The sequence below is a fragment of the Myxine glutinosa genome, chromosome 3 (genome assembly GCF_964187855.1).
Source record: "Myxine glutinosa chromosome 3, kmMyxGlut1.1, whole genome shotgun sequence".
In the NCBI taxonomy this organism is placed as follows: Eukaryota; Metazoa; Chordata; class Myxini; order Myxiniformes; family Myxinidae; genus Myxine; species Myxine glutinosa.
In genome coordinates this window covers 61372706-61394255 of record NC_136263.1, presented here as the reverse complement: position 1 = coordinate 61394255, position 21550 = coordinate 61372706, and the positions used below count along the sequence as shown (strand labels likewise).

Genomic DNA, 21550 nt, shown 5'->3' with positions numbered 1-21550 from the left:
AGTGCTCTGTGGCCTACGGCCTTTAATAATGTGCAGAGCACCCCTTCCAAGCATCAAAAGCACCACCCCATCACACAGTGAGCACCATCCGGTGCACCAATAAAGTGTTTATAAATCATGGTGTGGTGTCGCAGCCGGCCGATGTTCTGCCGCTGGTCTTGCCTTCGTGTGGTGCACTTGGCCTTCGTACTTCTTTCAAAAATAAAGAAAGGCGCCAACCGCGTCCATTTCCTTATTGTGGCCGTCAGGGTGCCAACTATTAGTGGTTCACCTGTTTGGCATAGGTGCCACGTTGACCCATAGGTCCTTCCACGGGTGGTGCTTGGCCGCAAAAGAACTGCGGTCCATTGTGGGTGGCCACAAACATTGCGGTCCATATGGTGTATCGATCCAAGCAGCAAGCAGCGAAAGTGCAGGCCCACAACTGTGAAGCCAGCACCTCTCTCTCCTCTCTCTCTCTGCCCCAAAGCCAGATCCTCGGAGGTGGGAGACAAAAGAAAAGACAAGTGAGTAAGGTGGTAAGGGCGCAAAAGTGCACGCAATGTAAGGTAATGCACACTGGGGGCACATGGGAACCAGGTGAGACAGGTACGTTCCTACCGTACGCCCCCCCCCCCCACCAGGTAACCTACATGGCCCCTCCCTTACCCCTTACTGCATCCACAAAACACAACACTACCCATAAACATCTACTTTACCAATCAACAAACGTCCCTACTGTCTTCCCCGTTCCTCCCATATACCAAATTCGTCTTCTCTCCCTCCTAACCAATCAAATTTGCCATTTTCAACTCTCATCAAAATTTGCCATCTCCAACTCAACATCATAATTTGCTATCACCAATTCATCATCAGTCCCTCCTAGGGAGGGAGAGATGGAATCACCCCAATGTCTCATCCACGTCGTGATGCGTCTCACAAATCCACAGCAATCTCATTTCCTGCAACAAAACAAAGAAAACACAGGTGTGGAGTCATCATCATCACCACAGGTAAGTGGCTGCGTATGGTGCGACAGGTTCATCAATCCTAACTATCTATCTATAATTCCAGTAATCTCTGTACGTTTGTACGTCTGTACGTTTGTTTGTCTGTGACCGCTGTTTCTCGACAACCACGGGTCCGATATACTTTTAACTTGCCAGGTATATTGCTGGGGACCCGAGGATGTGCCTTTTCAAGGTTTCATATTAATCGGACAATTACTTACCGAGCTATGTCCAAAAAACGATTCAACCAATCAGAGAGCAGCGAACGATCGCGTGTGCCGAACGTGGAGGACACACTCTGCCTCGGATGGCACATTTGAGAGCGTATTCATTTATTTCACGTTTGCAAACTATGTTGGCGTTAAACTATGTTTTAAAACTAATAAAACCGAATTTGCGATTCATTCGCTTTCCTGCGCGTTTGTGCACGCGATGGCGATTTCTTTACCAAACTCCGGAAGCCGTTCGCTTTGGACCAAACCATTGCATGTAAATAGAGGGGGGGGATTGTCACCGTACTCGCAAGCCGTTCGCTTTGGACCAAACCATTTCATGTAAATAGAGGGGGGGGATATAATTTTAGATATAGATATAGTACGGGCAATGCCCTAGTTTCCTAAATGACTTTAACAACTTTACACTACCCGGGGTCTTTCTCCGGCCAAACCATTGGCCCTCTTACACTATGGGTTCTAAAAACCAATTCCCATTGTCCAAACTGTGGTGCTTTCCAATTTGGGGTCTCACTCCCCCGATTCATCTCCCGGTGCCCTCGCACAATTTCTGGGCTGTGGCGTGTACCTCTCCCAGCGGGTCTACCCACCTGCACACCTCCACCACTGCAGTTGCCTCCGAGCTTACCTGCTCCTTACCCTAACCTAACTACCTGGGGAAGGCCCTCTGGCGCTCTCCCCACTCGGTGCCCTCTCTGGCACTGGGCTGCCCGATCCACACCCGGGATCCTCAGGCACCCACTCACAACTACCGGCTCCCAGAGCCCACCTGCGGCCTCACCTGGCCGACATCCTCACAGTGGTGGAGTGCCCAACCAACTACACACACTAACAGGCTACACGCCCAGCCATTTCCACAACACTAATGCACCCATCCACAACACCATTCTGCAACCGCACCACAAATGCCAATATCCACCCACAATTTACCTATACCCTCTACCTAACACTTACACTACCCGCCCCGGTTACTCGTGAAAGGGGTCCACTCTTCCCCCATTCACACCTTCGCACCATGCACACCACTCCGTACCACTTACTCCAACTCTCTCCACACACCTGTACTTGCACACCTGTGCTCTCACACCTGGTGCCACCTGCACCCTTCTCTCCCCAAGCGCATTCGCGCTGATCCACAACACTCATTACTCACACACTGCTCCACACACCTGTCCAGTTGCACACCTGTGCAATCACACCTGTTCAATTCTCACACAGCATCATCTCATCTAACTACTCCCCTCTGAAACTTGCGCTTCCCAGTCGTCCCTTTAAACTATTGCGCTCCCACGTCATTATCATCCATACTAATCTACCTGCGTCCCCACTACAGGTATCAGTCACTAACTAACCTTAACGTCACCTAATGTCATCTTCTAGGGCCCTATCAATATAACCTAACCCACCCGGGCTAGTTTTCACTGCCATACACCCCATAATCTATAGCGCATTTGCCCCCCTATGGGAAGGGTGGCAGGGATGCCACCCTTACCCACCGGGCACATCGCTCACTACCAATTTTGCACATCAAATTTCAACAAATCAAAAATTTGCCAATCACTGCCCATCATCTGCCAATCATTACTGCCAATCCTTTGCCAATCATCAAATTTTGTTTTTCTCTAATTTTGGGGCCAAAACACTAACCTCATCACCCAGTCTACTCACTAATGCCTCTCGGTGCGCCAATTCCTGTCCAAAGCCCGGCTTCGTAAAGCCAAGCCATGAATGCGGGTTGTTTGGTGCCCGCGGCTGGATGCGTCCGGCATTCGGTGCAGGGACGGGGGCTTACCCGGGCCGAGATCCCACGCACCCCCTCGGCGTGGAGCCATCCCATGGCTCGATCTCGACCTGCCGGAATACCTCAACAAAAAGTGGTCGCCATGACGACCCTTCCTATCCAGCCACCCGCTCCGCCTAGTGGAGCACGGACGCGGCCGTTCAAAGCGAGGCCCAGCACGCACCGAGGGCCCGCTTCGGCTAAAAGTCGACCTAACCTCTAACCTGGTTACCGTCGATGCTTCACCTGGGTTCTTACACGCATACGCTACCCCTTTCGTGCTCCTACATCCAGCCGTCTCCATGCTCCTCGTACCTTTCCTTAGACACCCAGGTACACCCATTTCACTCACAGCCTTGGTCACACACCTGACCACCGAACACCTTGGCACACATTCGTCACTCGCACACCTCACCAATACACCTCTTCGCGCCCCCTCCTCGGTCACCTCCTCTGTGACAATCACAGGTGTGCCCTCACTCGCACATCCTACCACGTGCCTCACTACCAATTCCAGCGTGCATTCCCACTCACGCTCTACCATTCCAGGTGTGCATCCTGCCATCCCAGGTGTACATCCTCGCTCACCTGTCACAACCAACTCACTCTCCTTGTCACTCTCACTACTCTCACCTCCATTCTTGACAGCGCACTCACCCTTACTCTTGACAGCGCACTCTTTCCTCGTGCACCTGTCCGTCACACACCTTTCTCGCGCACACTCTTGTGCACACTCTCCCATCACACCCTCTGTAACACTTACCACACCACGCTTCCATGTGCTCCCTCGCACACACGCTACGACCGACTCACTCTCGCCAGCACCCTCACTCCTTGGCACGCACTTTTTCCTCACACACCCCAGAGTCGGACTTTCTCGCACACCTCCTTTTTCGCACACCAGACCTGTCGCACACTTCACCAGTGGCCTCTCACGAACACCCGGGTCCATCTCGACCCCCAAGCTTCTTAAATCCCCTGGCGCATCATACGCACGACCATATTGGTCACCACTTACACCGGGTCCTCTTCCTCTTCGCTTCTCCTCCATCACCTGCGAATCCCTCGTCCGGTTAATGAGCACATCATCACGATCCGAACACAGACTTCGGACCAATTCTTTTATCTCCTCTTTTATCTCTTTCTTATCCCCTCTCCGTCGCTTCTTAATTTCGCTCACCCCTTCTTCCACTTCTTCTAATTTCTGCTTCACCTCTTTTATTCCCCGGTACGTCTCCTCAAGCTCGTCCTCTAAGGCTACCTTGACCGTTTCCATGTGCGTCCTCACCTGCCGGTCCTTCGTCTCCATTACCTCTATCACCTCGTCCAGCCTCGTTGTCAGTCCCTCACGTACCATCTGACATTCCCTCTTCGTCGCTACCAAGTCATCTTTTAGTTCTTTCTGTGTCGCTTTTAAACCTCCTAATACCGCAGTGTTCCTTTGAACCTGCTCCACTAACTCCGTCTGTCCCACCGTCAGCTGCTCCACCTCCTGCGTCAGGTCCTCTATGCCCCCTTGTAACTTTACAGTCCCCTTTCTCACCTCTTTCTCCATGTGCTCCTTACAGTGCCTCACCTCCTCGCGCACTCCTCCGACCTCCTCACTCACTCCTCTTCTGATCTCTTCTCCCATCACTTGCATCTCCTGCCCAGATGCCACCCTCATCTGCTCCATTTCCTCCCTGTGAGCATCCAGTTTGGTTTCTACCCCCATTCTGACCCCCTCTATCTGCTGCCCCATTTGTTTAACTTCCCTTTCCGCTTGGTCCCTCAATTTGCCTTCCATTCTGTTTTCTAACCCCTCTAACCCCTTTTGCATTCCCTCTATCTGATTCTCCTGGGCAGCCATTCTATTTTCCACCCCCATTAACCCATTCTTTACCTCTTTTATCCCGTTGTCTAACCCCTCAAATTTCTTGTCTAACTCCTCAAAATTATTGTCTAACTTCCCAATTTGGGCGTTGGTACCCCTCACCTCGTCCCTCAATCGCTCACTATTAGCCCTCGCCTCGTCCCTCATTGCCCCCATACTGTTTTTCAAACCTCCAATTTGGTCTCCCACACTCATCTGTACAGCTGCCTGTAGCTGCGCAATGAGGGCCTGTATGTCAATCGGCTGCATGTTAAAGCCCGTTGATACAACGGGCTCGGCTACCGCGCGCTCTTGCGAGGCGCCATTTTGCGCCCCCGCAATGTCGGGCGCAACGACGCTAATTTGTGCGTCTGCTACCCTCGCTGCTTCGCTCTCCTCGTGTCCCTCAATTTGGTCCTGGACCGACCCTGTCTCACTCTCCACTACCGGACCCCAGCCGACTTGGTCTGCCATAGCGCGACTTTCAAAATTCGGGTTTTTATATTCGTAAAACAAATCAAATTTCGCCGTTATAATTTCGAGCGCGTAAACGCGCTCCGGGTCGAATTCTACCTTCCAACACCAATTGTTACCCTAGTGGTACAATTGGTGTTCCAAAATTTGGGCCTAATAAATTTAGTCCCAGGTTCGAATCCGACACTCCTGACACCAAATGTTACAGACGCGGTTGTGGATGTTGGTTTACCGAGCGGTTTGGTATGACCACGTCTGCACAGTTTACCCGATTATACTCTAACGTTTGCCGAGTCGCGCTACGCTAGGTCAATGAAGGAAAAGGACACAACGGCTGGGATTAAAATGACACGACACCAGGGATACGGTTCTCAAGACCTCCGGAGGAGGTTATATTAGGGCGGAAGGTCAGATTACAGGAATGAGAGGGACAGCATAGAAAGACAGGCACTTAGACACACTCTTATAATAGCCCCAACAGACGACAGATAAACAGGACAAAAACTGACTCACACGGGGATTGATGGCAAGGAAAGGCAGAATCGATGGCTCCAGGTGCACCTGGGCTCAGGGCAGGATCGACCCGGTCCGGTCTATAGATGCGGGGAGGTCGCAGCGCTCGGATGTGGTGATTGTCTTCTCAAGCTGGGGGCGCATCTCACATCAGGTCCGGTAAGTGGCCGCGTATATCCGGCGGGGAGTGACACGCCCTCGGCTCGTTAGCTCCGCCCCAGATGGAATCGGCCCGTTGCTTCTCATTGGGTGCGTGCGGGGGGGTTACCGGCTCCGCCCTTGACGAGGGGCTGACAAGGAGCCCCTTCGTGGTAACCCCGTCGGAGCGCATGGTCAATGGCGGCTAACCGAGCCGGTGTGAGGACGCACACTCCCCCGCGCCGCGCCGTTGTTGTAGTTGTTGTAGTTGTTGTCGTAGTTGTTGTTGTAGTTGTTGTTTGGGGAAGAAGATGGGAGGAGGTATGGGAAGGTCCTAAACTCACTACTGGTGCCATATAATCACATTCTGGTGCAACGAAGAGTCAGAATTAATGGAAACGAGTCCTTAACTGACATATACTAAGAATAACTAGCAAGATGTCCGAAAGTTGTCTACGTGAGATGCGGTGGACCTGGGCACGACATTTAATGGGGGAAAAAGGGGAAGGTCGGTTCTACAGAGTGTTATTTACAGGCAATGGGACTAGGGAATGGGGGATTGGGGATAGTTGGGGAGTATTGGGGAAATAGGGGAATATTTACAAGCGGATATTGAGGCCAAGTCCCATATCCGCAACAATATCTTAACGGAAAAGCAAAAGCGAATTTTTAATATATATTGACACGTTGCCATCGGTGTCATGTTGGGCGGTGTATTGTGACGGACACAAAAGCCCACTGGCGTGGTGACATCATTCCACGCACCAAGTGGGCGGTGGCCACGCCCGAGGGGTAGGCGTGGCCTCATGATATACACCGGGCGACCAGCCCGGAGCAGTTCAGTGTTACAGTGTGCTCTTACAATAAAGACGTTTATATGTTACCGCTTGTCCGCTTCCTCCTTGCTCACAAGCAGCGTGCGTAACGCCGCGCTTTACAGGTGACCCCGACGTGATCTCATCCGACCGCGGCCCCCAGTTCACCTCGGAGCTCTGGGGGGCGGTTGCGCAGGGGCTCGGGGTCCGGCTGCACCGAACCACGGCCTACCACCCCCAGGCTAACGGCCTGTGTGAGCGATTTCACCGCTCATTGAAGGCCGCGCTCCGGGCCACCCTCCGCGACGGCGGCTGGGTCGCCAGGCTCCCCTGGGTCCTGCTGGGCCTCCGGACGGCGCCCAAGGAGGACCTGCGCGCATCCGCGGCGGAGTTGGTCTTCGGGCAACCGCTGCGGGTGCGGGGCGAGTTCCTCCACGCCTACCCCTCGGGCGTGGCCACCGCCCACTTGGTGCGTGGAATGATGTCACCACGCCAGTGGGCTTTTGTGTCCGCCACACGCGCCCCCCCAGAATTCCCGCGCACCTGGAGGGCCAGTTTGCGGGGCAGACGAATGACCAGGCTTTCATCGCCACCTGGGTCGCCCGGTTCGGCGCCCCCTCAGACATCTCATCCGACCGCGGCCCCCAGTTCACCTCGGAGCTCTGGGGGGCGGTTGCGCAGGGGCTCGGGGTCCGGCTGCACCGAACCACGGCCTACCACCCCCAGGCTAATGGCCTGTGTGAGCGATTTCACCGCTCATTGAAGGCCACGCTCCAGGCCACCCTCCGCGACGGCGGCTGGGTCGACAGGCTCCCCTGGGTCCTGCTGGGCCTCCGGACGGCGCCCAAGGAGGACCTGCGCGCATCCGCGGCGGAGTTGGTCTTCGGGCAACCGCTGCGGGTGCCGGGCGAGTTCCTCCCCGACTCCACGGCACCATGGTCCGCGGCACAGCAGCGCTCCGCTCTGCAAGAGACCGCCCAGAGGTTCGCCCCGGTGCCAACGGCATGCCAAGGGCACCCACCGACGCACGTCGCCCCGGAGCTTCGCACGGCGGAGTACGTCTTCGTCCGCCACGATGCCCATCGGACACCACTGCGGCCCCCGTACGACGGGCCTTTCCGCGTGCTGGAGAGCGGGGCGAAGCACTTCACCCTGGACATCGGCGGTACTCCTGACCGCGTTTCGGTAGACCGCCTCAAGCCGGCCCACCTCGATGTGGACCATCCACCGCCAGTGGCCCGACCCCCACGTCGGGGCCGCCCTCCTGCGGGCGGACCCCCGGCACCGCCCAGCCCCGGTGCCACGCCGCCCCCCGGTCCTGCACCCATCCCAGAGGCAGCCAGGGGCATCCCACCTGGCATCCCTGCACCCCGGACGCCGCCGATCGCCAGGGGGCGCTTCGGCCGGGTCATTCGTCTGCCCCGCAAACTGGCCCTCCAGGTGCGCGGGAATTCTGGGGGGGCGCGTGTGGCGGACACAAAAGCCCACTGGCGTGGTGACATCATTCCACGCACCAAGTGGGTGGTGGCCACGCCCGAGGGGTAGGCGTGGCCTCATGATATACACCGGGCGACCAGCCCGGAGCAGTTCAGTGTTACAGTGTGCTCTTACAATAAACACGTTTATATGTTACCGCTTGTCCGCTTCCTCCTTGCTCACAAGCAGCGTGCGTAACGCCGCGCTTTAGTATGATACACCATGACGCGATTTTAAAAAATATATCTCTGCATTTTCCCGCGTGTGTGGAATGTTCTCAATTATTGCTGACACCGAGTCTGAAACCATCGATAAAAATGAAATCATATGGTGAGTTAGATTGGAGATAAAGGCGTGAGAGAGACAATGGCCTTGAAGTTACGGGCGTTTGAGAATTCATTTCGTTCTATAAACCGCAACTTTCATCGGATTTTCTTCCCGTTTTTTTTCAACCGAGTCTAAAACTATGTTAGCGACTGTGAAAAATGAAATGATATATCGAATTTGATTTGAAATAAAACTGGGAGAGAGAGCAAGACACCACGGGCCTACAAAACAGGCCTCAAAGCTATGCGAGTTAATAAAATGGTGGATATTTGTTTATAATTATATGAAGCCACTCCCAGAATGGGTGGAGCTACTCTGCAAACCGAGTAAGCCACACCCCGGACAGACACCCAACAGACAGAATCATCTACGGCTATTATAATATAGATTATGTCTGCTATCTTTTTCTACAGACCTTCTGCTTCCAAGGACGTGTGAAGGGGTTAACTGTACAACTGGCCACATCAGAGTCGGATGATAGGGTCATCCCAGCATTTTTCGCCATCGCTAGTCCTGTGCAGACCATCATGCCTCTACCAGCGAACTCAAGGTAAACATGCATAAACAAAAAGTTGCACTACAAAGCCTTTCGTCCCAAGTACAGCCTAATACACAGTGCTCTAGTGTAAAATCACACCACACGAGGTCACAAGGAAGTTTCCCTTATCCACATTTCCTCTTTGAGCTGCTCAACCTAAAGCGCAATGAAAATGTAAATTAATTTTAAACCTACCAAAGGACAAGCTTTCAATATTCATGTTTTTAGCCATGGAAAAACCAGACTCGTGACATAATGGTCAGAGCGTACGCTCCGAGTCTGGAAAAGCTCGGTGGTTCAAACCCCGTCCGAGTAGTCCCAAAAACCTTGAAATGGGAAGTGCTGCCTCCTTGCTCGAGCATGGACAAAAAACGCCGGGAAGGCAATGACAAACCACCAAGTATAACCCTTTCCAAGAAACCTCTTCAGCAGCACCACCGCTCTGTGGTGGAAATAAAGTTTCAGTCTCACCTCAACTTTGGACTTTACAACCTTTCCCCCTCTTCCAATACCTGGTGGTACTCTGTCAAAGCAGTTTCTGGAGTGCGATCTGCCTTTGTCAACCCTTTCATAAAAAAGATGGATCGTCATGATCAGAAGTCCAAAGACCATTTTCCAAACTCACCCCCGTCTATTCTCACCTTTCCCCTGCCCTACATTGTTCACCTCCTACCATTTATATACACTGTGAGCTTTCCACACGAAAAAAGCAATTTCTTTCTGGTTATCCGAAACACCACCACAACCCATAACCAATTGACAATTCTTCAGGGCCGGGATGCTCGTATTTCATGGGAGTTTATTGGATTCTCAATTTGTTGTTTTGTTTCTTTGCTACTTTTCTGCTGAAGCTTTCTATCAACCTACGGAGAACGTGGATGGAGGTGAAAATGCATCAATGAACAAAATGTCAATCAAGGTTAGACCGATCTCCCTGACATGGTCTTAAGGTCAGATTCATTTATTGGAGAGTGTTGTAAGCCGAGCTCAGTTTGCTTAGCTCTCCACCTGCAGAAAAGAAGGTCTCTTACATACTGAGATTGCCACTTTATTCTGACAGAGCAATCCACATGTTACTATTGACAGCATCCTTGTTTATCCCGTGTTGTCCGACATCCTCGACGTAGTATTTTGGGCTCAATCTCCATGTAGGACTTTGCTAACCATTCCAGTTGAGGCTAAACGTCCCCTAATCCCAGTGGCAGACACCTGCAGCAGCTTCAGTCCGTTCAGCCAATGGCAGAAATGATACAACGCTTGTTCCTTGCCGATGCCTGGAATACAAGGTTTCTGGAATACAACTTCCTTTCTTCAATCTGGAAAAAGCATCTTTCTAATTGCAAGGAACCTCTGGATAAAGTCTCTTCACAGTTAATACACCTCACCCCCAGACATGCCCTAACCCAGGCAATTTATTCATAATGTATTGTTACGGTTTTGAGTCTGTAAAGTGAGCCTAATAAAGGTTAAAGTCTGTCCCCCATAGATAGTCACACAAGCAACATGTAGCCTCATTTGTAGTATAGTTATTTCTTAGTATGTGTGAGAATAGGCCCTTTCCAGTGTTAATTCTGCATTGTGTAAAGCCAGGAAAATAAGCCCTACTGCCGCCGATCATCCTACGTCTGTAACCTCAATACAGCTTGTTAACGTTGGTTCATTTTGGGCGAGTTAACACGAGGGAGGCGGAGGAGGATCGGGGTGGAGTCGAGGCGGAGCGGCAGAAGCGATGACGGTAAGCATGAGCCGCCAATCAGAGCTCAGGGGTGGTGGCGTCAGAGGGCGTGGTGAGAAGAGTCTGGTGAGTTCCAGAAGGTTCGCGGGGCGTGCCTATATAACCCGCTGCGAAAAGCCCTCGAAAGGACTGGCAGAGGAGGACTGAAGCGGAGGACTAGCGCTAGAGAACCCAAAGGACTTGCCGGGAGGGAGGAAGACATTAAGGAGAACTTACAGCCAGAACGCGCGGTGCTTGATGAGCTTGATGCGCCTTGCCGCACTTGCATGAGAACGGCTGAGTAACCGCCCTTTGCCGTAAAAGTCCGCCCCTTGCCGTTCCGCCCGATATATCGCCTTCGTTTGAGAGACGCGCTACGAGTCCCTGTCTTCGCCGATCACCATCTTCGCGGGACGCACGTGGACCACGGAGAGCCGGATGGGGCCGATCCTGGATGACCACATTGGCGCGTTGGTGAACATCGACATCTGCAATTCCCTGTGTGTGTGTGAGACGGGCCCGTTGTCCAGATTAGTAAGACTGTCTAAGCTTGCTCTGTGTCTCTTCGTCCTGAACTGTAAATACGTGTGGGAATCATTAAACCCATCTGTTCTTCCTTTCTTCTTGATTCGATCGTTCCCGTGATTTCTCCAATTGACTAAGCGTGGCACGAATAAGATCGCTCCAATCGGGTTCCACTAGTTAAGACTGCGCGGATCACGTGTACGCAAACCGCTCGGCGTACTCCAACCTGACGTGGTTCATGCGAGGCTTGCTACCTCGTTTCCGTGGTGGCGCGAGTACTTAGGTACGAGCGAGAATTTGGTCCCGAAACCCTATTTTGCGCTCGCCCGGAAAGGACGTAATAAGTCTCGGTTCCGCCAGGCCAGTAAGACAAGGGGATTAATCCCCCCTTGATAAGGGGAAGAAGGCCGGCGAGAGAACCGTAACTATGTATGAAAGGGAGGAGCGGTGGAAAGAGAGAGAGAGTCATTAATAGGGGAGAAATATGGCACTGAAGTTGGGTAGGGGAGAGGGAAGAAAGAGGTATTTTAAAGTACAATACAGGACAGAGAAAAGGCATGCCTGTTATATCATAGGGGCTAGGGGGAGAGGGTAGGGTTGAAGGGGGTCAAACTTTCATCCTTGTCCATCTCTTGACAGAAGGGTGCATTTTCAAGCAAAGGAACCCCAATTCAAAACCCATCTAAGTCTTTCAGGTAAGAAACGGTTCCGTCATGGGTCGTTTGCCGACTTGTTGCTTTCCAATGATGGCGCTAAATTAAGCTTCAAGTTGAAAGTGCATGATACGAGTAACTAACAAAAAATGAATGAGAGAAAACAAATTTCCTGGACCCACTGAGAGACCGTTTACATCATTTGTTTTTGTCCGCATTTCAGCCTCACATGGCAGTCACGCATTGCTGGGAGGCGATCATTGGATCTGGGCATATCCTAGCATGCCACATGGGGCCTGTGGCTTGTACTACGACTCCAATTTAGGGTAAGTCTCCAACTCCACCATGAGAGCATTGGATGAAATTGGATGCATGCCCAGGATGTTGATCTTTTATGTATTTATATGGGTTTGTACATTTTTTCTTAACCCAAACCAAGAGTTTATCAAAATATAGTAAACTTCAGAGTGATTATCATATCAGTTCCCATTTCATGTTAAGTATGGTTCAAGTTTAGTAAACATCCTTCACCGAGTCAATAAAAGGAATTTCCTGTTGGTGCAGTCAGATGAAGAGGGCCGAGCATTTTGTGTACCCATGCCAAGAGTCCGGCAGCTTTTGCTCCATTGACTGTAAGAGCTGTGTTGGGAACAGCCAAAGCTGCAGTGTACACAGAACCCCCAGAAGCTTGGAAGGGCCTTCAAGTTGGAGAAATATGGCAGGACCTTATGGACAGAGCAATCAAGGTGAGATCCTTTGTATTGTTACATACAGTGCATTCAGAAAGTATTCAGACCCCTTCACTTTTTTCACATTTTGTTATGTTGCAGCCTTCTGCTGAAATAGTTTAAATTAATTTTTTCCCTCATCAATCTACACTCAATACCCCATAATGACAAAGAGAAAACAGGATTTTAGAAAGTTTTGCAAATTTATTAAAAATAAAAAATTGAAATATCACATTGACATAAGTATTCAGACCCTTTGCTATGACACTTGAAATTTAGCTCAGGTGCCTCCCATTTCTCTTGATCATCTTTGAGATGTTTCTACATCTTGATTGGAGTCCACCTGTGCTAAATTCAATTGATTGGACATGATTTGGAAAGGCACACACCTGTCTATATAAGGTCTCAGCTGACAATACATATCAGAGCAAAAACCAAGCCATGAGGTCGAAGGAACTGCCTGCAGAGCTCAGAGACAGGATTGTGTCGAGGCACAGATCTGGGGAAGCCTACAAAAAAATTTCTGCTGCATTGAAAGTTCCCAAGAGCACAGTGGCCTCCATAATTCTTAAATGGAAGAAGTTTGGAACAACCAGGACTCTTCCTAGAGCTGGCCATGGGGCCAAACTCAGGAATCGGGGGAGAAGAGCCTTGGTAAGAGAGGTGACCAAGAACCCAGTGGTCACTCTGGCTGAGCTCCAGAGATCCTGTGTGGAGATGGGAGAAACTTCCAGAAGGACAACCATCACTGCAACACTCCACCGATCTGAGCGTTATGGCAGAGTGGCCAGACGGAAGCCAAACAGTTCAATCTTGGTTTCATCAGACACAGAATCTTGTTTCTCAGTCTGAAAGTCCTTTCGTTGCTTTTTTGCAAACTCCAAGTGGCTTTCATGTGTCTTTCACTGAGGAGAGGCTTGTGTGTGACAAGGACGAATTGATTCGATTTTGGTGAATTTTTTAAATCTCTACGTGATTCTTCACCATTGAGAAATACAGCAAAAACGATATTTTGCACAATATTTCAAAACTTTGTGCAGACTTATCACAAAATAAGGTGGTTCGATGACAAGAACAAGCTGATGAGATTTTGGTTCAGGTCAGAATAATCCAGATCTGGCCTATCAGTGGGATACAAAACGTAAACTGTTCTGCCTCGCAGAGGTATGCACTCTACCGAGTGCCGTTCTAGTTGATCATGTTAGGACTGTTGTGATGATGTCTGGTCAATCATATATAGAGCCTGTGCTACTCGAGTTTGTGGAAAACATTTTCCCTCTTGTGCATCCACTTCCTCACAAGCAAATGCTAGCCGACTGCAAAACCTTCCGAAGCTCCTCGTTAATCGGGCCCCTTGGTCCCAGTTTTATTACAGCGGACTCCCTTTTATGATGAATACTCATTCTGCAGGTACCATTCGTTTTAACAAATGTTAACCTTTACCATCATTGCACAACATTGATTTTCTTTTTTCAAATTAAGCTCAAAGCAGCTATTGATGTCATTAGGATTCTGTTTTTTGGTCTTCAACTCCCGCTCCCCCTACCCCTCCCCATCCCCCCATAGTTACATCAGGCAGTTCCATAATTATGTTTTTATTCCAAAAAATAAGCACCAGCTGTTTTTCATTCTTGGAGTTATACAAGGGGACAAAAATATATAAATATAAAATAAATAAATAAAAAGAAAAATGCACCCCACAATCCACGATTTTAAAAATTAACTAATACTAAACAGGTATGTATTTATCTATTACACACTCCTTCACTGCAAGGGTGACTAATGTTCAAAATCAGCTGGGAAGAATGTATAATTAGGATTTCTCAGCTTCTTCTCACTACCACCGATTGCAGATTACCTATTGAGTTTGCCTCAATTTCTTTCATCAGAGATCGATTATGCAGAATACTCTATCCCTTCTCTTTTCTGCTTCCCTGCAGCTGCACCTGAGCCCAAGTGGATGCATATGAGTGTTATATCAAGGCCTTGCGAACCTGGCTCCATCCATTCTTGGTACTACCCTGCTGCTCCGCTCACCCCACAACCAATAAAGCAGTTGGTGGGAGGCCAGTGTGTCAGGGGATTATGTCCACCCTCTGCATTTACCTGGCCCTGCAGTATGGTCATGAAAGAGAGACAGCTGTCAGTCTAGTTGGGGGTTGGGGCTTGAAAATCAAAAACAGGAAGTGACTAAGATGGCATTTGCAGGAAAGTCAGAGATTAATGTAACATATAAAATGACTTGCAACAAACCCTCAACATGACTAAAGTGATCTGGGGGCAGGGGTTGGAGAGTTGGTGGGCAGAGGCAACTGCAACTTTATTATTATTATTATTTTTTACATTTTTGATAAAACTTGGAAATTATTTTCCCACTACAAAATCTTGTTTATTTTCCAACAATGTCTTGTACACACACGGATGATGGAAAAATTAATAAAATGGCAACTTTGCAGCAACGTTGTACATCTTTTGACTTCTCTATTGCTCTCAGCTGGAGGCCAGCTGAATCCCATCATATCTCGACATGTCAGGTCAAAAGGTTTTCTTTTTTCTTCGAGAATTTTAACACAAGTGCAGAATTCAGGATCAACCATGATGGACAAAATTTGAAGTAGTTTCTCTTTGCACAGACAATCATAATATGAGCTCAATATTAACATCGTAAAATGTTTGACCAGAGTTTGACCACAGTTTGACCTCGATGCTTACAAATAAATAAGCATCTTGTTGCGGATAGTTGCGGATATGGGATTGTTGCGGATATGGGATTGTTGCGGAACCAGTTTGTTGCGGATATGGGATTTGCATCCATCCATATCCGCTTGTAAATATTCCCCTATTTCCTCAATACTTCCCAACTATCCCCAATCCCCCATTCCCTAGTCCCATTTTCTGTAAACAACACTCTGTAGACCCGACCTCCCCCTATTTCCCCCATTAAATGTCGTGCCCAGGTTCACCGCATCTCATGTAAGACAACTATAGGACATCTTGCTAGTTATTCTTAGTCTATGTCAGTTAAGGACTCGTTTCCATTAATTCTGACCCTTCGTTGCACCAGAATGTGATTGTATGGCACCGTTAGGAAGTTTAGGACCTCCCGATACCTCCCCGCAGCTCTTCCTCACGGTTCAGCAACAACAACAACAACAACAGCAACGGCAGCAGCGGGCGCGGGAAGTGCGCGTCCTCACTCCGGCTTGGTTGATAGGGGGTGTTGGGAGGGCACCAGGCCTTCCCAACGAGTTAGCCTGGGAGTGGCTACCCGAAGAACCAGAAGACGTTGAGCTCCGGAAACTGGAGTTGCAATTACGGAGCCAGGAACGGATTAAAGAAGAAGAAAGGAAAGCAGAAAAGGAAAGAGCAGAAGAAGAAAGGAAAGCAGAAAAGGAAAGAGCAGAAGAAGAAAGGAAAGCAGAAAAGGAAAGAGCAGAAGAAGAAAGGAAAGCAGAAGAGAGGAGGGAAGAGAAACAAGCGGAGGAAAGGAGAGTGGAACGAGAACTCCAGGAAAGGTTAAAAGAAGAAGAAAGGAAAGCAGAAGCGAGGAGAGAAGAGAAACAAGCAGAGGAAAGGAGAGTGGAACGAGAACTCCAGGAAAGGTTAAAGACAAAAAAGCAGAGGAAAGGAGAGTGGAACGAGAACTCCAGGAAAGGTTGGAAGAGAAAACAGCACAAGAAAGAACCGAGGAAAGGAGAGTGGAAAGAGAACTCCAGGAAAGAAGAGAAAAGGAACAAGCAGAGGAAAGGAGAGCTGCAAGGGACCTCGAAGCAGAGGAGAGAAAAGCGGAAAGGGAATTAAAGGAACGTGACATGGAGCTTCAGCAAGAAATCAAATTCAAGGAGCTGGAGTTAATGAGAGAACGGGGAGAGGCACCACCCTTGCTGACGGGGTCGACACCTAACCAGAAAACCTGGGATGTGGGCAGACATGTGAGGCTGGTTCCACCGTTCAGTGAAAAGGAAGTCGCGAAATTTTTCCCACACTTTGAGAAAGTGGCTCGACAATTAAACTGGCCGGAGGAGGCCTGGACCATACTCGTGCAAAGTGTGCTGGTGGGGAAAGCTCAGGAAATTTATTCGGCGCTACCAATGGACCAATGTGCAGATTATGAGGTACTGAAGAAGCACATCCTCAAGGCCTATGAGTTGGTTCCGGAAGCTTACAGGCAAAAATTCAGGAATGCCAGGAAGAGGGAGAGTGAGACCCATGTGGAGTTTGCCAGAGTGAAAGAAAACATGTTTGATCGGTGGTGTGAGTCAAAAGGAGTCGGGAAAGACTTCGAAACATTGCGGGACTTGATCCTGGTGGAGGAATTCCAGCAGTGTGTCCACGAGGACATCAAAGTGTACCTGCAGGAAAAGAAAGTACCAAAGTTGTGGGACGCAGCCACCATGGCAGATGATTATGCCTTAACCCACCGAATAGGGGTCCACGAACCTAACTCCTCGCCTAGATCTCCGCAGGGGAGGTGGGGAACAGCAGGTGCGGAGAACGACCATACATGGCGGCGGCCTCGAGATGATTATGGGGACAACTATGATACCCCACCTGTTCGAAATCAGAGGGATGCGGGCCCAAGACAAACTTATAGTTCGGGGGGCCCGAGGCAGACCACGAGTTTTTCCTCCGGGCCTACTTGCGCTTTTTGCAAGAAACCTGGACACTTGATGTCCAGTTGTTACCGCATGAAAAGCGAAGACCCAGAGCGGAGTCCGACTACTACGACTCCAAACGCAATGGCCATTGTGAGAAATCGCCATCAAAAGGGTTACCAACCATTTATTTCAGAGGGGTTTGTGTCACGGGATGGAGCCTCGACTAACCGGAAACCGGTTAGGATATTGAGGGACACAGGGGCACATCAATCTTTAATGCTGGAAGGCATTTTGCCATGGTCCGAGGAGACGGCAACGGGGGATAGTGTTCGTTTACAGGGGATCGGGGGCGGTGTTAGTGCTCCCCTTCATGTCATCCATTTGGAGTCCGATTTGGTGTCAGGACCGGTCACCGTCGGTTTACAAGCCACGCTTCCTGTAGAGGGTGTATCTGTGGTTATCGGGAATGATTTGGCCGGGGGTCAAGTTTATGGTAACCTGAGGGTTGGTAAAGAGCCCAGCAGGGAAAATAACGCCACACCAGCTCGGGATGGCGACAAAAGTGCCAAGTTATTTGTAGGGGGACTGAACTTCAAAACAGAGGAAGAAGTTCTGACCTCTGTCTTCAACAGATATGGGCCGCTGGTGGAAGTGCGGTTGGTAAGAGACTGGGAAACGCAACAGTCAAGAGGGTTCGGCTTTGTCACGTTTGCCAGCACAAAAGACGCCAGAGAGGCAGAGAAGAATTGGAATGGCAGGGATTTGGAGGGTCGGACCATAACAGTAGGGAAGGCATTTCGTAGACGTCGAGAGGTCTACAGGAGAGGACAACTGGGCGGTAGTGTTGGTGGTGGCCGCAATCAATATTATTATGGAGGCTCCCTGAGTGACGGCCGCTCCCGAAGGAAGGATGGGCAAAGTAGTGGCCGAGAAGGAGACCGCTATTCATGGGACTACAGGGACAAGTGGTCCCACCCTAATTATTAGGGAAGTTCTGAGAAGTTGAAGCACTGAATGCGGCGGAGCCGCCGAGCCAAGATTCCTACACGGATTAACCGTGAACGCCGTTCCTAAAGGCGTCCATGTAGTGAACTTTCATGCACGGACTAACCGTGAACTCCACGTTCCTCAAGGCGCCCATGTAGAGAACTTTCCTGCACGGACTAACCGTGAACTCCACGTTCCTAAAGGCATCCATGTAGTGAATACTCGGCTTGGCCTCCCAGAAAAAGTGCTATCGAGTGGCTTAACTTTGGATCTGTGATCAACCCCTTAACCTTCATTCACAAGAAACTGGCGGTCAAAGTCAGAGGGTCAGGAGATGGAGTTTGATTTGGCAGGGACAATGTCGTTGCTGGTGCTTAGTCCAGAGTGAGTAATCTGGAGGGGTTGTGGGGAAATTTTGGTTGCTTTATTTTTAAGTGATAACTGTGCCCGGGGGCAACTGATAATGTGGGGGGGTTGAGTTATCTGGTTTGTTTCTCCAAATTGGCCGGCAAAGAAAGTTTTCGCTGGGTTCAAACTTTCTTTCTTGAAGGGGGGGAGTGTTACATATTTATGTGAATGTATGTGGATTACCATTCAGGTCTTTGCTTATCCGTGTGTAGTATATTAAGGGTTGTTGTGATTGGAGGGTCAGGAGCCCTTCTGAACAAGTGGCCGGAAACGGAAGTGACCGAAAACGGAAGAGAAAAAAGACACGAGGAAGAAAAGGGACGAGTAGTATTCTTCCTCGCCCCGCTCCGACCAAAAGGTGGGATCGACCTTGCGCTGCGTGGAAAAGCGGCGTTCCGAAGCCTGTCTGGCGAGAGGAATCACCGGGACGTGTACCTGCCCGGTGGAGACGTCAAGTTGACGTGGGGCCGTGCATCGACCCCACGTCTGGTAACGTTCGCGGCACCGTCTAAACAGACGCGTGCGGGTCGCACGTTGGGGCCTAACGCGCCTTGCAAGCGGCGTGGGGTTTGGCTTGCTCTACCGTACCCGCTCCGCGTGGCCACGAGGGGCTGCAGCCACGGTGCCTGGTACGATACCTGCCCGGTGGAGAAACGTCCACCCGGGGTTCGTTCAACCGCCCGAGTGCGGAGACGCCGACCAGTATCTTGGTCAGGAGGGGCCCAGAGACATTGTGAGGAGCAGAGACCGAAAGGGGGTTGTGAGTACTCACCGGGACACACATATATAAGATGGCCATCTTACTCATAGGGAAGTGTTTGTGAATTGGGAATTGTTGATGGTTGTGTATTGTTGATTGCTCGGGGAAAATCTCCGTGGTTGTGTCATTGAAATTGTATGGTATCATTACCATTGGAAATATCCTTGAACTTCAGTTGTCTCCTGGGTGAAATTCATATGGATTGCGTGGCGAAAGCGCATATATAATACAGCTTGCTGGCGGAGTTCCTCTCACGGTCCGGGGGTCACCGAGACCAGGTATTCACCGAGGGGACCACGTAACAACATGTTTAAAGTGTACGTGCCCTTCCCCCCTCCCCCGCCCGGCAACGCTGAGTACTTCTGCTAGTAACTAATGAAATAAAAACGAAGAAATATCTCTGGGTAATTTCCTGAAACTCGGTGAAATTCGCTGAAATTCGCTCGGTGTATCGGTGAAATATTTTATTTGGGCGGTGTATAATTGCTTCGACCGAAATATCTCTAAGCAATTTCCCGTCTGTGTTTCATGTCCATGCACACGTGAAATGGAGTTTGTTTTTGCACATGTGAAATGAACATGTGAACCTTTACTTCCGGATAATAATGTTGAATGAAATAAAAACGAAGAAATATAGTGGGGTCACCCGTGGGAATCCCACGGGCATGGATGTGTGTGACATTTCGACATATTGAGTTAGATGCTGCACATTCATTTTTACAAAATGGTTACTGGCAAGTCATCAGATCCAGAAATGGTGTAATGAACACAATTTATTTATTTCACATAATATGTGACCCCTCACTCCTCTCCACCTGACACTCTCCTCTCTCCACCTAGCACTCCTCTCCTCTCCAATCCCTCACATTCCTCTCCTCTCCAATCCCTCACACTCCTCTCCTCTCCAATCCCTCACTCTCCTCTCCAATCGCTCCTCACTCGCCTCTCCAATCGCTCCTCACTCGCCTCTCCAATCGCTCCTCACTCGCCTCTCCAATCGGCTTTCCCCGTCTCGTTTCTCTCGTTTTTCTCCCGTCTCATTCTTTTTCTTGCTCCAAATCGGCCCGTCTCGCCCGTCGGAATCGGAAATCGGGCCGTCTTGCTTTCTTGCTTGCGCGTAAATAAATTGTGTTCATTACACCATTTCTGGATCTGATGACTTGCCAGTAACCATTTTGTAAAAATGAATGTGCAGCATCTAACTCAATATGTCGAAATGTCACACACATCCATGCCCGTGGGATTCCCACGGGTGACCCCGCAAGTTTGCATTGACGTTCGTCGATGGACTCGTTCGCCCGTCTCATTCGCTTTCTTGCTGCATCCTGTTCAAGTCTGCGTTCTTCATCGATCGTCTCATTCATTTTGGAAATAGAAGTTTCCACGCAGCGCATGAATTGTCACGATCCTCAAGAGGAAGTGTCTCGTAATCATCAAATGATAAATGGCAAGTAAATTATATTGTGGAAAATTAAAGATTTCAAATAAACCTATTTAAAGTGTATGCGCACATAACTAATAAAAAAAACGAAGAAATATCTCTCGGTAATTTCCTGAAACATATTGTACTTCCGGCTAATGTTGAATGAAATAAAAACGAAGAAATATATGTCGGCATCATTGTTGATGTTTTTGTGACGACTGTCATCAAACGAAAAAGTAATATATCTTAATGGAAAAGCAAAAGCGAATTTTAAATATATATCGACACATTGCCGTCGGTGTCATGTTGGGCGGTGTATGATACACCATGACGCGATTTTTAAAAATATATCTCTGCATTTTCCCGCGTGTGTGGAATGTTTGTGGAAAATTAAAGATTTCAAATAAACCTATTTAAAGTGTATGCGCACATAACTAATAAAAAAAAACGAAGAAATATCTCTCGGTAATTTCTTGAAACATATTGTTATGGGTCGCGGACAAGATGTTACTTTGGGCCGAGCGGATGGTCAACCGCGACCGTTACAGGATCCCCGATTAGCCCGACTCCCCCAACGTTGACCAATCGCGCCACAGGTATTCAATCGGGAAACCTCTAA

At 49.6% G+C, this 21550-nt stretch overlaps 1 protein-coding gene across 1 annotated transcript in view; it reads left to right on the top strand.

The window, feature by feature from the left end:
* The window catches only part of LOC137417282 (aryl hydrocarbon receptor-like), a 73206-nt gene extending 57988 nt beyond the window's left edge, over positions 1-15218 (top strand). The window contains exons 7-11 of the mRNA XM_078774080.1: positions 9011-9147; positions 12014-12069; positions 12251-12353; positions 12592-12773; positions 14696-15218. Of these exons, the coding sequence (XP_078630206.1) occupies positions 9011-9147; positions 12014-12069; positions 12251-12353; positions 12592-12773; positions 14696-14907 (690 nt within the window). The 3' untranslated portion in view covers positions 14908-15218. The remainder of the gene's footprint in view (positions 1-9010; positions 9148-12013; positions 12070-12250; positions 12354-12591; positions 12774-14695) is intronic.
* The last annotated feature ends 6332 nt before the right edge of the window (positions 15219-21550 follow it).